Source organism: Girardinichthys multiradiatus, chromosome 17 (assembly GCF_021462225.1).
Source record: "Girardinichthys multiradiatus isolate DD_20200921_A chromosome 17, DD_fGirMul_XY1, whole genome shotgun sequence".
Taxonomy (NCBI): Eukaryota; Metazoa; Chordata; class Actinopteri; order Cyprinodontiformes; family Goodeidae; genus Girardinichthys; species Girardinichthys multiradiatus.
The window spans coordinates 10885501-10903539 of NC_061809.1; the positions used below are offsets into that span (position 1 = coordinate 10885501).

The 18039-nt window shown below is 37.3% G+C and overlaps 1 protein-coding gene across 4 annotated transcripts in view; it reads left to right on the plus strand.

The window, feature by feature from the left end:
- tafa5a (TAFA chemokine like family member 5a) overlaps positions 1 to 16578 on the plus strand; it is a 200747-nt gene extending 184169 nt beyond the window's left edge. For 2 of the 4 annotated variants that reach the window (XR_007042174.1, XR_007042176.1), the window contains 2 exons: positions 4788 to 4984; positions 15134 to 16578. Coding sequence is in view for 1 of the 4 variants with exons in the window: in XM_047390459.1 (XP_047246415.1) it covers positions 15134 to 15142 (9 nt within the window). In the remaining 3 variants the exon portion in view is untranslated. Of the gene's footprint in view, positions 1 to 4787; positions 4985 to 12860; positions 12946 to 15133 lie in introns of all 4 variants that reach the window. The other 2 variants (XR_007042175.1, XM_047390459.1) reach the window with 2 other exon arrangements.
- Positions 16579 to 18039: the final 1461 nt, after the last annotated feature.

Sequence of the window (18039 nt, forward strand, 5' to 3'; positions counted from 1 at the left end):
AGACCTTAGTGGTGTTGATACAAATTGTTTAACAAACTTTTAGTTTACATTATTGAAGGAATCTTTTTTGCTGCTGTTAATTTTTTTTTATTCCTCCCACATTCAACCAAATACAAATACAAATTGCCCTTTTTGTGCATTTTGTACAACACCAGATGGTAATAATAGTAATGAATTTATGTATTAAGCACCTTACATTTACATAAATCTTAAACTGCTACAGTTGATAAAACAATATTATAAAAACAGGGAAGTGCAGTGCAGGAAATTACCCGGTCTTCTATGGTGTGGGAGCGAATCCTGGGAATGAGTAGAAGGTTGGTGTTGGAGGAGCGTATGGTGCAGGAGGGTCAGTGACACTATACAGGTTTTTAAACCTGTACACACTATACAGGTTTTTAAACCAAACCTAGTCACTGATTCATCATTTATTGTGGCCTGCTTCTCTGTTTTTAACACAGCCCTTGAGGTGCAAATGTAATCACATTTGATTTCCTCAATATGGCCACATGGTGAGGTTAATCATCCATGTGCTTCCTTCTTGGCCTGAGCTGCAGGACTTTAAATCTTTACTATAGGGGGGCCTCCTGGAGCCTTAGTTGTAGACTTAAACATTAAGGGGGCTAGATACTTAAACAAATTTATAAAATCAGTTTTTTATGTTTCTGACTGCATGATTACCTTTAGGTTAAAATTGAAAACATTTATGGGAAATGCTTAAAATGTATTGCATTCAGATCTCAGATTTTTTTTAAATAAAGCGACAGGTGGACAGATTGATACAAGTTGGTTTTTTTAATGTATACAAATAAAGTGATGGTCAAAGGAAAGTACTGTTATACCATAAAAAATTCGAGTGCCTTTACTATTTTCTAAAACCAATTTCAAGTGTACAAAATAAAGCCTTAAAGGTGTTTACTTGTTAAAGTTTTTTGAACCCATAAAATATGACAAACATCGTTTTGAATATTCTTTTCATTTGGGCTCCGATCAGCTACCCAAGAGCGACAGCACACCGTCTCCCAATAGCTGAACAGTTTATATTGCATTAGATCTGACATGCTTAGATGTCTTCCACTCCCTATCAGTCCCTTCTTTCCCCCGTCATACTGCTCCCCTCTCCATGCTTTTACTGCTCATCTTACCAGGCTGTCACAAAAGCTGCCAGATAAACTTAGGTCATTTTGCTTTTCTCTTTTAACAGCGTTCTCACTTTTTTCCTTCATTTTTTTCTGAGCTCTCACTCCCCTCGTGCAGGCAGGCTGAAATAGCTGTCTGCACTGTTTCATCTGCCAGTCTGAAATGATGGAGGGCACAAAGCCTGCTCATCTCTAGAGAAAGTGTGGCTTTCACTTAGACATTGAGGCATAGGAGATGACTGCTAAGACTAAATACTATTCAACTTAAACATGGCGCCTTGCAGAAGCAGCCAATGCAGCACTTCACTGTGGTACTACATATGTGATTTCAGGTCATGCTGAACAGTGGAGGAAATGGGGAAAAAACAAGTTTCTGTGTAAGAAATACAAATAAGTTTTTTTTTTTTTTCTTTTAGATGAAAACTTGGTATGTTGACAAATGTTTCGTATTTGACTTTATATTTGTTTAATAAATAATGTCATGGCTAATTGACAGACTTGCTGATCGTAGCTTTTTATCCCATTAGTAAAAAGGGTTAAGAAATGTTTATTGGTAAATTAATATCACATAAAACAAGGTTACCTTGAAACAGGCATGGTCCAGGATGGAATTTACCTCTGTATGTTAACCTTAAGTAAAAATACTAGAATATAGTTCATACAACCAGAGTATTTCCACAAAAATTAAAACTAACATTTAATAAAAAATCTATTTGCTTTTATCCAATCCATTTATTCCCAGTATTCCCACACCCTTGAAAATTATACAATTTGATTTTTGTATTGTCCAGGTTGTGATAAGCATTGAGAAAGAAAATAGTTTAGAAAAATATTTGTAGTCTAAGACTTTACTCCATATCCTGTCTAAATAGTGTCCTTCCTTCCTTGCACCTATCATGTCCATTCTATCTTTCTTCCCTCCTTCCTTCCTTTGTTGATTGTGTATTTCCTTTCTTTCCCTTTCCATGATTCCATATATTGACATCTTAGTTTTAAAACAGCAATACCATAATTAGAGAAACAGGTGACACTTAGTTTTGTGGAAACTGTAACTTTTTAAAACCTTATATAAATATCTTGATATCAGTTACCAGCAAAAGCTCAACAGGTAGCTTTACCCCCGTAAATGCTGAAACAGATGTTACAGTTTTATTTTTTACGCAAAGCAAAAATTATGCCATAAATAGCAGACATTATTTAAATGGTAAGAATATTAGAAAACACAGTATTAATCTTTTGACTGATTCTTAATCATATGTTCCATTAAGCTGATTCTGAGTGGCAGTTTTTAGGATGTAAACAACGTGCTGGAGCAGAAAGTGACACCTACTGAGTGAAAGATGGTGATTACAGTAATCAAGTCTTTTTTTTTTTTAACCAAGGAAAGCAGAATATGGAAATTAGGAAACAAGAGGAACTGTCACACTCCAACTCAGACAAGTGAAGAGTTGGAGTGTGACAGTTATTATTTATATTATTTGATACTGTATGGGCTCATAAATTGGCATGTGTATATTTCATAGCCTTTCAAGACTATATAAGAGGACACTCCTGTGTGCATAATATGCACTTAGTTGAGGACTGTTTTCTTCCTGGCTTAGATATCATTTCTTTAGGGGAAAAAAAAAACTGTTCTATCAAAGACATGTTTTCAATGTTATCTAAAAAAAGAGCGCCTTTGACTTAGATTTGTAAGCAAGTGCTGAGGACCTCCCCCATATGCACCAATCCCCCGCCCTCCTACACCACTTACAGCTGTTCCTCCCCTCTTTGACTTTGTGGATCCTGTTCGGACTGGGCCTGATGGGATCCCAGGCCCCCACCTCCCCACCCACACACCCACCCCCTTTATTACCATGCAGCCCCACTCCCCCCAGTGGTTGTGGGTCAGCACCAGCCTTGGTAATTGATCCCTCTGGGCCCTACAGATGGATCCAGCTGAGAGCTGAACAGGCTTACTGCTAAGAAGACAGCTGCTCGACCGACCCATACAGGCTGATAGAAAGGGAGGAAGATAAAGAAACACTGTTGCTGCTAACCGTTAGCCCCGTCTGCCAGCTTCCTTCTGCAGTGAGCAAACTCAGCACTTTGCTTTGTCTTGAAACATACAACTCCCTCCATTTTGGAGGGCTGTTAACAAGAAGAGAAGCAAGAAGAAGGGACATGGTAAAGCCTGTCATTTAAAGTTCTTATCAACAAACTAAGAACTTGTGGGAATATTCTGCTAAGTTAGTTTAAACTCAAAGCCCCAGTAGAAACGACAACGCTTGTATTTCTACCAAGTGTCCACATTGCTTGGCTCTAGAGGTTTAACAATTTCATGACACAAAGAAAATAACTTTACAAGCATCACAAGATTGATACTTAAACGTACCTGAATTGATACTTCTTCTTGTGTTTTCCCGTTTCCAATGAACAGCTAGACTGAAGGAATAAATGTTGGGAAAATAACTTTTGAGAGTTAAAACATAAACTAAAAGACTTAGTCTGAAATGAAAATTAGTAATTCAGGATGAAGTCAGAATGTCTGGGGTGCGGTAATTGTCATAGCCTCTTACTGTTTATCTACATTTAGTATTTGACCTTGATGTAGAAAAAAACATTTTGTTTCTATTGAGACTAAACATAAAGCATAAGTATTTAAAGTTCACCATTCATACGAAAGTTAATTAATGTTGCTTTACATGGAAATACGGATTAGAGGTAAAGAAAATTCCAATAACAAAAAAAAAAACATCAAAATTTACCATTATGTATAAAGAAAAGCAGAAGAGCTAAGTATGTGGGTTACACCCACTGAAAATTGGCAAACCATCTCTGCCAATCCCAAACCGTGCATTCTGCTATTGATTCCTATTTGGTGCCATTTGAAAAAAAAACGTATTTTGATTTTAACAATTTACTCCTTTAAAAACCAGGGACCTCAGTAACACTAATGACCATCAACTTGACAAGTCTTCCTCTTGCTGGTAAACAACTTGATCACAGTGTCCTGTGGGATAGCATCACATTGTTGTTGTGTTGGTCACTGGCATTCAACAAGGGTTCATTGGGGTGGAGGTCAGGACTAGGCAGGCCAATCCATCTTCTCCGCTCCCAAATTTTGGAGGTAATCTGATAAACCCAATAAAACATTTAATATCAACTATTGCCTCCATTTGAATGTTGCATTTTAACATTTTTAATAATGACAAATGTTAAAATAACAAGCAGTATTATTACAAAAATACAGTTTTCCTGATTGGTCAGGTACTGGTGGTTACATTTTGGTTTTGTGTAATGTAGGTTGTGTTAAAAAGAACAGATTTTCATTGCAAACTAAGACAGCTTTTGTCAGATTAATCTAACAAAAATGTGCATAGGCACATTGTGTCATTTAAAAGTTTGACTGAGTTAGTATTTATAGTTAACAGCTGAGCTTGTAAAGAAAAATTAATTAAAAACAAGACTTTTTACAGATCTTCTTACATCCTTTACTTTAACACATTCACTATTTGACACAAACCCATAACAGCTAAATGGAAGCAACAAATTCCTAAAATATTTGCTAGTGGTGGTGTTGATAGAGATGAGACTGTCTAAATTTGAGGAAACGATGAACTCTTGGACTTAACAATCGCCCCTTCCCCTCTTCCTCTCTTCCTTCAGGCTCTATGACGCGACAAGAGTTTCCCTCAACACTCTTGCACTATGGAGAGCATTGATGACCCCTTGACAGACAGCCAAAACCCACCCACCCACCAACACCACCACCACCAACACAACAGCAGATCTACTCGTACCCTGGTGCCACAAAGGCAGGACAAGCAGTCACAGAGCACCAAGGGCCTCTTTGAGGCAGCAAGGTACAATAAAAACCCCGTAAATCATAATCTTTTTTTTTTTTAAATGTAACTTTAAAACCAAATCAATGACCAGATGAGATCAGTTAATTGCAATTGTTAAAAATTGTAAAGTGACAGTAAAATAATACATTGGTGTGTAGAGTGTGGTGACCCTCCGCCAGAGTTTCCAGCCTTTAACAACCTCTAGCAGGCTTTAGCCAATGATTGCCCTGTATTTGGCTACATTTATCTTTCCATTAACTCTCACAGTGCTGAAGAAAAGTCTGGCCTTTCCACCATCAAATTTCACACTGGGTAAAACACTTGTGCCAAGCTCTTTCCGTCTTTAGTTGGCGGACAGAACAGTGCTTAGTGAGATGTTTAAAGCTTGGGATGTGGTCCTATGACCAAACCCTCCTTTAGATTTCTCCACAGCCTTGTCTGCACCTGTCTGGTGCATTACGTGGACTTCATGATGCTTTTTGTTCAGCGGACTAGGTGAACTCTGAAGGGAATTGCATGCATGGGACATTTTGCAGAGGTATCAGATTAAAGGGGGAGGTGAATACAAATGTGCGAACCCTTTTTTACAATTTAAATTGTAAAACAACTTTTGCTGTGTATCATTTTTCTTCTACACTATAAATGTAAAAAAGATCAAGGGGTATGAATATATTTGAAAGCCACTATATTCATAGTGATGTCTTTATAGCCTTGTTCTTCAGATTTAGAAGAAAGGGCAACATAAAGCACACAAACACTGTTTGTTTGGCTGTTTATTTGGTTTTTCCCTTGTGTGTGTTTAACCACTGCAAATCCAATAAAATGTTTTATTTTTGCTCTATTTTATAGGCACACCTTATATTCTCCCTTACACATACCTACTGCGGCAAGTTGCATCTGGCAGACAAACAACACAGGGCGCCAGACAGACTGGGATTTTAAAACATGCAACTGGGAAATGGAGAGTAGCCGTACTGTAAATTTAACATGCAGCGCAATAAAAAGGGTTAAGGCCGAAGTCGTAAAGATGGCTGGTCTCACGGAGAAAGCCAGACTCTTCTGTTGGGTCAATACTGTCACCATTTATGGCCAATGTTATGATTCGCTTTTAAAGCAAAGATCTGATCCTGCTGCTTTTCAGTCCAGACTATTCTGTCCATAGCTGATGAGAGACTATATTTAGACACAGAGCTCAATTCCTGTTGTCGACTCTTGCAGCTGAAGTGCACAGCTCTGTTTACTCTAACTGGATTGAACCATTTATTCCTTCAATTACGTACAAAGAGCACCTCTCTGTGTGCACTGCCTTGCTAAACTATTCATACCACTTTAACTTTTCCACATTTTGTCCTGTTACAACCACACGTTTTCTGTATTTCACTGGGATTTGATATTAAATGGTGAATAAATGGCATTTCTGACATTTGTTTTCACAAATAAAAAGCTGAAAAGTGCAGCATGTATTTTTACACTGTGCCATTCTCTCTCTAAGACCTCTAAACAAAATCCAGTGCAACCAACTGTTTTCAGAAGTAGCCTTAATTAATAATAGATAAAGGTCACCTGTGGAAAATACAGCTGTTCTGTTCTGTGAAGAGAAGTTTTTCAAAGAACATAAGTAACAAACAGCATCATGAAGACCAAGGAACCCAGCAGAATTTAAAAGGTTGAGCGATTTTACATTACTTAATGGTGAGGTGAAAAACTTCCTTAAACAAAACTAAACCTTCACACAATTATATAATTACATATTTAGTTGCCAGTTTGGTTATATAATTACCAAACAGGCAATTATATAACAGACAGTCACAAAAATGTTGTAACTTCATTAGATATTGATAAGATAACAATTTATTGATATTTTAATTTAGATTTTTAAATTTTGTATTTCTGTTGATTATTTCTCTGTATTGAGAGTAGATATTGTAAGTATTACCAGGGACAAGGATTGCAAATGTTCCATTAGCTGGAACTCCTGTATGCAACGAATTGCTAGTATGATGAATTAACCTGTGACAATGTTCTGATTGCATTGTCAAAGGTTATGAAGAAGTTTAAAGCAGCGTTAGATTAAGAAGAAACAATATCCCAAGCCTCAAACATCTCAAGGAGTGTTGTTGAATCTATTGCCAACCTCTTTGGTTCACTGGCACATCAACTTGAACACACTATCGATGTGGTAAAAAAAAACAGTAGTAGCAGATTCATGCTATGGAGATGTCTTACTTCAGCAGGAGGTAGGAAGTTGGTCAGAGTGGATGGGATTATAGGTGGAGCTAGAGGCAGAGCAATCCTGGAAGAAGGCAATGTTGAAGGTGGCAAAAGATATCTGAAGCTGTGAAGATTTACAACTGGATAATGGCCCCAAACTTACATCCCAGCTGCTATGGGATGGTTAATATCAAAGCATGTTCATGCTTGAGCTAAAAAAAACACCCAGAAATAAATTTAAGTTAGAATCAGCAGCAGGACTTGAAAGTTGATGTTTACTCATGCTCTCCATCCAACTTAAGCCTGAGCAATTTTGCCAAAAATAATTCCCTTATACCACAATCAGATATTTGGCTCGCAGCAGTTATAGGAGCCATAGTAAGGCAAGGTAAGTTCATTTGTATAGCGCATTTCAGCAACAAGACAATTCAAAGTGATTTTACTTGATGAAAAAAGTGCATTGCAGTGACAAAAAACATAAAAAAATTACTTTGTAGTGGCATGATAAAGGTTAAGAAAGTTAAGAAAGGTTGGACTACAGGCTGAAATTAGTTAATAGTTTCAGTTAATAGCTTAAATAGAACAATCAAAAGCAACTCTAAACAAATTGGTTTCTAACCTTGGTTTAAAAGAACTTAGAGATTCAGCATGTTTTCTGGAAGTTTGTTCCAGATTAGTGGAGCATGGATACTGCATGCCGCCTCTCCATATTTGGTTCTAGCCTCGGACCAGAAGATCTGAGTGGTCCGTTAGGTTGATACAACAGCAATAAATCTTTAATGTGTTTTGTTGTTCTGCCTTTCAGTGTCTTATAAACTAACAGGAGTATTTTAAAGTGTATCTGGATCAGCTGCAGTTGTCTGATTGACTTTTTAAGTAGACCAATGAATACTGTTGCAGTAATCAATTCAATCAACTCTTAAAATAAAAATATTTTGTCATTTCTAAAAGTATTTGTACAAAACCAATTTGGGAAATTGTTCTGTGAACATCAAGGCCTCCTTTTGCAAGGGAGTTGGGAAAAACCACCTGGCGGCATTTGATGTAGTTTTAGAGATGGCGAAAAATGGGCGTTGCTTAGCTCATACTGGTACCAGTGTGCTCAGGCTTAACAGGTTCATCTCAACAGGTTCCATCACCCACTATTGGGGTTTGTGGCTCAGTGACTGGCTCTTTCTGAAGACTTTTAGGAGGAAACAATTTAGAGCTGGTGAAAGAAGAGCTTTCCTTCAGGGAGTCAGTCTTGCAGAAGTGGAACAAACCTGTTTTCTAGTGGAATTCCTGGTTTTAGTTCATTTGCTCCTCTCATTTGTTGTGAGAACAGTCCACTGTTGTTTTCTCTTTGTTGTGGGGTTGAAGAGACGTTTCTCTGTATTGGTAACTAAGCTGTTTCATCTAGGGACAGGGTTCTTCCTGTTAGCTCTCCTTCCAGATCCGAAGGAGGCATTTTGTGCTGCGATGAAAAGTGCTGCTTCTCCTAGTGTTGTCTGGTCCTTCTCTCAAAAGCAAAAAAAATAAGTTTTTTTTTTTAAGGATTTTTTATTTGAGTGTCACTGATTTATCGTAGTTCAGTCCAACTTTTCTGTAATTTTTGGCTAAGCAATATGAAGTTGAGAGTAAAAGAATAGAAGCAAACAGAGCTGTCTTCTGCAAAGCGAGTATTGACTCAAAAAAATAAGAAATAAAACATGTGCATCATTTCACTTCCTTTTCACATTTATACATTCTTTGGGCTTGTCTTTCATCTAAAATCCCAATGAAATACATTGAAATTTGTTGTTGTAACAAGCCAAATTGTGAACAATTTGGTAAGATTTGATGGTCCACAACATTTCCAAGACGTTATTTTATATCCTATACAAATCAGTGACATTTTGTTGTTACTGTCAGATGTCACCAGGAGTAAATCTGCTCTAATATTCCCTCTTCAGAATTGAGTCCTGAAACTATTGTCGATTGCAGATAGTGAAATGTGTTTACTTTGATGCTCTGAGGAAATGTAGTATGAAAGGACTGATAATGACATAACACCCCGGATAGCTTTGAACTTCCCTCTAATGCAAGAGAGGGACTAGCGTCTGGAGGCCCGTGCATGCATGTTTATGGATCTCAGCATCTGCTTCAGGCATTATCCAACATCACAGCATGTAATGAGCAATTTCCTGTTCCTTATTAACCTGTTGATCGTTCCTAACCTACTCGTTCTCTTATGAATATTCATCCAGAAAACTATTGTGCTGCAGACTGAAGGAGAATGTGCTTAAGTGCACAAGATTTGGAACATAAAACAAGGAGAGTAGAAACAAGTGTTCAGAACAAGCACAGCGCGGTGATGCAAAAAGAAATGTCACTTTTGCAAGGCTAGATTCTATTAACTGCAAAGATTTCCACGAGTATAATAAAACATTTCATCATTCAGCCATTGCATTATTCACATTTAACAAGAATAAATACTTTGGAGAGCCAATGTAGATTTGTTGTCTTTTAAAGTGTGTCCATTCACACATTCACGGCAGGTCTCACCAGAGTGAAGTTTTGAACGGGAGCGAGGAAGAGTTCACACAGAAAATGACAACCAAGGGATGCCATGTTGGCACATTTATACTCCTATAACTCCTATTATCAGGGGGGATTGCATATGTTGTGCAAGTACAGTTTTGTCCCGCTTGCAAACATATCCACGCAGAAAAAATGTGGATACAACACAATGTATGCACATTTTGAAATATCAATCAAAGCCCTAGTGCACTGCCTAGAGAAAAGAAGCTCTATATAACATAGCTAAAATCGAATGTTTTCCTCAATCTAATCCTCCCAGGCAAGTATTGATATATATCGAGTGAATTGTCTGCCCACTCTATAACAAGAAAACAAGAACAAATTACATGTAAACACTAATGAATTTCATCAATCATATTCCCTAAAGAATCCTCCAGCAGTTATGAATCTAAATGAACAACTTCATCTGCTGTCTTATGGATGTATCAAGTTGCCTTAGCCCAATGTGTTTTAGTTGGGTCAACTTGATCTACATACCTACATATTACCATTTTGTCCATCTAATCCCCATTTGAGCCTCAAACCAAAATAACTATAGCAACTTTCTCCTGGTAGATATTTTTCAATCGAGTCATGTGACCACCTTTCCTCATGGAAGAGGGAGTAGAATGTAGAAAATCACTTTAAATTATTGGCTGTCAATGCCGTTGGAAAATGCTCTTCATATAATGGACAGCACCATGTCATACCTGAAAAGGTTGGTGTGAAACAAAACCTGCAAAGGTACAAAAATAACCACCACCTGTTTCTATTAAATTTTCTGGACTACTGATTTTTCATCTCGCCTGAAAAAAATAAATGTTTGCCTTCCTCACAATGTTGATATTTTAAAGTTAGAAAACAATGGCAATTTGTAAAAGACATGATTTCAACATCATAACTGAACATAACCCTCGTTCAAATGCGGCTTGATTTTTGTATTGCTTTAAAATTTACACCATGTTTAACCCAAGCTGCTTAGGCCTCATGAACATGTCCCATAAAAACAACAAAATCTGTGGAAACATAATCAAATTCATAAAATCATATAAAAATGCTTGAAAAAGCAACTTAAAACTAAAAGTAGAGCTTGGTTTTTGGTTGTCCTAATAATGTGGTTGCAATATCCCCACGTGGAAGGAAAACTCTGCCTTGTATAATTTTCTAAACTATTATAAAAGCATTGATGTTTCCATTAGCAAGAAAATACCTCCAGGATATCATGAGGACTGGAACTAAAATTGTTTGTTGTGGATCATAAATTCCAACTACAACTATGACTAAAGCTGGTTAGCCTGTTGAGATACAATCAATGTGCTTAAGGATATCATTGGGTTCCTGATTTTAATTATTTTTTGGGTAAAACAACATCAATAATACTGCATATTTCCCAACCACAATTCAAACATGGCTGATATTGTATTTATAATATAGTAGTGCTATGGTATCTGCGATGCAGGTTAGTCTTCTGAAGCTAGAGTTTGTTGAGGGTGTAATTGAATCAGTGTACTTTTTGGACCATAGGCTTACCCATGATCTTGGACGGTGGTCCCCAAAGTTTGGGTCGGGACCCTTCTGTGGGTCACAGATCAAGAGATCGTCAATCAGCAACCTTTTTATGGCTATTTCGGATCAGCTAGTCCTTGTCTTTATTTAGTCCAGAAAAAATGTTGAAAATTACAGTTTGTTAAACCTCTGTTCGATGCATAGGAAAAAGACAGCAGCTGTTGGTAGAAATTTATTTGGTCTATATTTTGTAATCTTTAGGGGGGCCACGGCAGCTCAGGTGGGTAGGGGTTGCCGCTTTGAATCTCCGCTCCGTCCATCTCAGTCGCTGTGTCCTTGTGCATAACACTTCACCCGCCTTGCCTGCTGATTGTGTTCAGCGGGCCCGGTGGCAGCGATTGTATGGCAGCGTCAATTCTGTCAGTCTGCCCCAGGGCAGCTGTTAATACAATTTAGGATACAATTTAGGCTACCACTGTCAGTGTATGTATGAATGGGTGGATGACTGACTGATTGTAGTGGACTTCGGAGTCCTCGGACTTGATAAAGTGCTATTCAAGTGCCCATTGACTATTTAGAGCTCTGCACAACCTTACAAATGTTTTGGTCTGCTGTCCCTTGGCAAGTCTACACCAGACTTTTAATGATCATCATAAATATCATAATTTACAATGAACATCAATACGGCCACTTCTCTGATAGACCCTAAGTAACTCTAACCTTGAACCTTTTTTATTCCATGAGATAAATTCATCACATTTTTAATTTTGATATGACATTTGAACTTGAATTTAATACAACACTTGTATTTCACTAAGACAAGATTTGCGTGTGAGATTAATATTGAACCATTTGCCACGGAGTATGTGTGAATAAAACGAAATTGGAAGAAAGTTACCATGCAGCTATGCAAATAGTCTCCTTAATTTTTTTTCTTTTTCTCCAATATCCCTGCAATCATTCTGCCTTTGTTCCCTTTCTTCTTCAATTATGTCATTAAATGTCCTTATGCCTACTATGAGGCTCTAACATGTGAAAACTGTGGGATCAAATACTTGTCTGACCAGCACTTAGTCAAGCAGTGTGCAGTCATGACTTTGCTTTTACCTTTAATGATTTGGCTCATTTGATGTCCAGGTCCAACAAAACCATGACATTATTTCCAATAAAGCAAGAGTCAGTGGAATGTTTAATATTCCCAAATCATAAGACATTGTCATCTGTGATACATGATAGTACTCTATTTAGCACCTGCCTCTTTCATGGAAAATTGCACCCTGTGAAATCGTCAAGAGTTTATTATTATGAATTAGGCTTCAGTGGCTCTGAAATGCTCCTGGAAGGCATCGGTACCTCTATCAAGTTAACTGTGTGACTGGCAGTGACCATATGGTGAGGTGGCTGCTGAAAGAGGCTCTCTGTTGTAGATTATGTTTTTGCACGGTCTCTGCACTGTTACTAACTGCTCTTATTAGCTTACACTCGCTAAATATGTCTAAATATTTGACTTGCAAAACACTCTTACAGTGCAATCAGAGTGCTGTAATTAACATCCTCATTTGCACACGAACAATAGCTAAATTTGATTTTCATGACAAGGCACTGCGCAGAACAAAGGATACATTTGTTTTTTTTTTAGATAAGTGTTGGAGAAGAGACCAATATGACATTCATATAGAAGATGAGATTGAAGCAACCCTACTGTTTGAAAGAAAAAAAACAAGGTGCGAGCTTTTAAACTTGCTTTCCTCACTGTTGTCCTTTGAGTCGTAAAGAGTAAATAACTTTTCTGACAACCCCTACTCTGCTTCCTTAGTTTTTTTTTTTTGTTTGTTTCATTTGATGTATTTTGTTTTGTCATAATTTTTTTTTTCATGAGTAAATCTAAAATAGTGACAACGCAGCTGACCTTGAAAACATTTTATTTGCTCTCATAGTTTTTGCTTGAAAAATTTCCTTATTAGATATTTTTTAAGCCTAGTTCCCCCTTTACATAATACATTGCCTGTACAGTAGCTTACAACCTGAGAGGGAAAGCTGTGAAAAATAATAATTCTAGTTAGCTTCATACCCATACGCCATAGTGTCCCTTCCTACCACCACTGGGGACTCACCATCTCCTCCCCATATATTTACTATGTTTTACACAAGTACTTACCATAAGGCACAATTCTGTTTCTTTAGGTTGCTCTTAATAATTTAAAATCTGTGGTTTTTATTGTAAAAGTTAGGATAAATGTGATATTTTAGACAGCAAGAAGGGAACAGCAAAATGTAAAAGTGTATGAAAGTTCATTAAGGCAGGTACAACACCTCCACTAGGTGGATATGAAATGTCCATAAGCTGGATATAAATAGACAAATGATTGGTTTGAAACATTCACAGCAAACAGCATTTCCATGTACTGCCATTTTGTCTCTTCCTACCACCATTTCAATCCCACAAACCAACCAATTCCTATCCCATTCATAAAACCATGGTAAACCCTTGATACTGGAAAAATCTTGGAACCTGATTTTTTTTTTTTTCTGATTTTGATATTAATTGTAAGTCCAGTCAGGTAGGTCTGAGTTTGCTTTGCTTGCAACCAGGTGTGGAGTCCTTACAGATCAGAGGGCACTGGTTGATATTGTAATACTGTTGTAATACTGTGTGCTTTTATCAAAATGAGATTTAATTTTTTACCCATTTTGCTTTGGACTATTTTTTTAATTTGTACTCAGACAGTGAATGATAAGGACTCCTAAATGGATATCCATCAAGTCTTTTGGATGTCCACCGCTAACACTCTCCAACACCATCTATTTCCACAGAACTGTAACCGATCAGAGGACAGATCATGAGTCAGACTGGCAACAAGTTTGCTGGAAGGAAATACATATGGCTGCATTTTGTTTTGTAAACAGAATAATTAAAGGCTAAGGATAGCTTAACCTAGCATAAAGACTGGAAAAAAAACAATGTAGCTCTATGTGAAGGTTAAAAATGATAATTAATGAAAACTCATGACCATGTCACCACATAGTGCCAAATGTGTTAAACTTTTCTGCATGTTACATGACAAACACAGAAATTGCATAATTGTGGGAAAGTGATAGTTTGTTTTTAAATTGCATTTAGCCCACATGAGTAAATACTTTGTAGAGCAAACATTCTCTACAATTACAGTTTTTTGGGAGTATGTAATATTGCACATCTAGACTAAGATTTTTGCTAATTGTTCTTTGAAAAATATCTCAAACTGAGTAAGACCAAAGAATTATTTAATTAGCTCTGGAATTTGGCAACCATTTAACACATGAATATTCTTTGATCGAAACTATTCCATTGTAGCTGGTAAACCTCTGCCCCAGTCTCAAGTCTTTTGCAGCTTCAAACAGAATGATGGTGCCACCATCATGTCACCGTGGGGATGTTGCATTCAGGGTGCAGTGTTTTTTTTTCTTTTACAGGTTTGTTTCATCTGATCAGAGCACCTTCTTTTCCAGGTTTGGCATTTCCCTGACATGATTTATGGCAAAGTGGGTTCATATGGCTTATGCACTACTTATTGTTAGTCTATCAAACAAAACAACTATAAAATGACAACATGCAAAAAAAGTTTAAAGGGTATTAATTTCTTTATTTTTGGCCCATTATTCTTGGCTTTAGTTGCAAATTTCAAAATATAAATGAGAAGGACGTAGTACTACTGGCAGATGAACAATGACCAAATGTTGCTTGTTTGGCAATACAAACAGCAGATGTATTGCTCTGTGAATCCACGTAGAGTTGTTAATATAAACATGCAGTAAAATAAAAAATGCAAATAAATTGCCACATGCATGCTTTTATCCACAAGTAGAAATATTTCTATTGTGAGGTGAGAAACGAGAAACCAAATGTTTGCTTTTTTTCTTGTCTATTTTCAGGTGTCTTAACACAGCCAGAGGTGCCATTACACAGGAGTGACTGAATGAGGGACTTTGCTCTCCCACGGAATACCGGACAAACTCTCTATTAAACACTTCCCGCCTCCTGTGACTCGCACTTCCGGGTTTCCGACTGCTCCAACCCGCCGTCTGTCACCGGGTCAGCGCCTTTTCTCCTCGTCACTGCATCTGCCTGTTCAATGAAAACTTTTAAGCCGCGGAGGACCAGACACCTTAAAATACTTTTTTTTGTTCATTGGAAATCCACTTTTAAGGAGCCGCTTGCTGCATTTAAAAAGGGATTCCCCAACCTTCCCACCACCGCCACCTCTCCAAGTTGTTTCTGTAGTGCAGGAGTTTCCAGAGCACAGCTGGGATCATTACAGACCGAACGCTGTTGCTTCGGACCACTTGACGAGGCCATAAAAACCAAACTCTGCGCTCTCTGCTGTGAATAGGCCTTCTGCTGGAGTGAAACTCCTTTATTTTTATAGACCAAAGAGCAAAACAACAAATATGATCATTACGACAGAGGTGGCAAAAGACACATATTCCTCGTGGGGTTTCTACAAAATCACTACAAGAACAATCAAATCAAAGTCCTTTTAAAACCTTCTGGACATTGTTTTTTTTTCCTCTGACTGAAGCCCACAACTTGTATTTTGGAACTGGAAATATAGGTACTGCATACGTATAACTATGTATCAAAAAAAAAAAAAAAAAAAACACAAAATCAGATTTGTGATTTTTTTCAGTAGCTATGGTTTTGGACAGAACTGTCACAGGAATCACATCAAAGGAAATGCTAGATACACGGACAGTATGGATGCCGTTGATTCAGAACAGAAGGAGCTAAGAATTGCCATTAAATGTATTTTGAAAGGCCCTTAAAAGTTATATATTTAACAATTTTATATGTTGTACCTTTGTAGAGAAGCTTATTGGACTTAAATGTGGTCACAATGGCAGTTTAGTAGAACGTGAACAAATGCTGTTCTCATTACTGCTGGCTCGTAGTCTATGGTTTTCTGTTCACACCCCAGTAGCTGCTTTCTTTTTATGGTCATCTACAAGTCAGTCTTTTTAGAACCATTAATGACAAAAAAAGGAAAGTGACACAATTTCTTGAGGACTGATGTGCAGCAAACAGAACATTGTAAATCTATGGTAGTCAGTGGAAGCCATTGAAATCTGCTAATTTGCTATGATATTGTATTGTACACAATGTGGAATACTGATTAATTTCCTCTCTATGGGTTTTGATCTCTTAATTTATTTTGGTGCTTGTGTTCGTTCGCACAAATCCAGCCTCTCTCTGTTGGTAATCTGGACAATGGAGGAAGCAGAGAGGAACAATACGGAAAGGAAGCACTGCAAACATAGTCATATAAATACATTTTTTATCATGAAATATTTTAAGAATAAATTAAATACATGGAAAAATGTGCAGATGGTTTTGGTGGTCAAGGTGAAGGTCGGACATGTGATTACTGTTCATGCATGTGTGTGTTTTTACTGAAACATGAAGAAAAATCAAGGTTTCAGTTATTTCACAGGTATTCGGGTGGTTTTGCTAATCAGATCATTTTTGAGAATGAAGTCCGGAGCAGCTCAGCTTCCAAATCTCGGAAGACAGCTGAACTTGTCAGCATTTTCTCATAATTAGCACCACTGATTTCGTTTGAAACATTTCACAGGTATAAAAAAAAGTACAGAACATTTTGTAATTAAACTGCTTGAGATTTTTGTGTCACATTACAACCACAAACTTCTCTTAAGAACAAAAGCATCCCCACAGCAGAACGTTGCCACCACCAAGCTTTGTGTATTGGTCTCATCTGACCAGAGCAAGTGAGCAGAGTGAACGTCTTTCACATGTTTGCTTTGCTATAAAATCAGCCAAATAGGGGACAAACCCCAGAGAGGTATTCCCATGGATTTCTTTCAACACTGGCTTTCTTCTTACCGCTCTTCTCTAAACGCAAGATTTATAGTGTGCATAACTAGTCAAGGACCAATCCTGTCAACAGATCATCCGCCAATGGGCCTCTTGGCTGGTTCTCTGATAAATGCTCTCCTTGCCTGGACCATTAATTTAGGTGGAAAGCCATGTTTTGGCAGGTTTTTAGTTGTGCTGCATGCTTGGCATTTTCAGACAAACTGAACGCTGCTCCATGCGATGTTTAAAGCTTGAAATATTGTTTTACAGTATAACCTAATCCTGCTTTAAACTTCTCCTGAACTTTATTTCTGACCTGTCTGCTGTATGTCGTTTTCATGTTGCTGTTTGTTCACTAATGTTCTCTAACAAACATCTGAGGCCTTTACAGAACAGCTGAATTTCTAATGAAGTAAAATTACACATAGCTGGATACTATATACTGAAGGCAATTAGTTACAAGGATGTTATTTTATTTTGAAAAAAAAAAGCAATTTTCCTCCTTCACAATTATGTACTACTTTGTGTTTGTCTTTCAACAAAAATCCCAATAAGACATTGAAGGTTGTGGTTGTGACATGACAATTGTAAAAAAAAAATTCCATTTTTATTACTAGTTTTCCAAGGCACTGTATACAGCTCGTAGAACTGACAAATACATAACCGACAAGCCCAAAAATATCTTAGTTTGCCAAACAATACTGTATACAAAAACAGATACTGCTAGTGATGAGTAATTGAGGAGCTCAATGGTTGGGTGGAGCTAATCCAAATGATCTTGAATTTTTATCACTATTGTGTTTGTTGCTGAATTTGAAACAATTGGATAAATTGGAATGTGACCACTGTAAATGATCAAAACCTATTGTCTTACTGGGCTGTCGAAGGACATAACAGTTCCTTTGATACAAAAAAGTATGAAACCAATTTTAGTCACATTGTTACTTATTTGAACGGGATATAAATG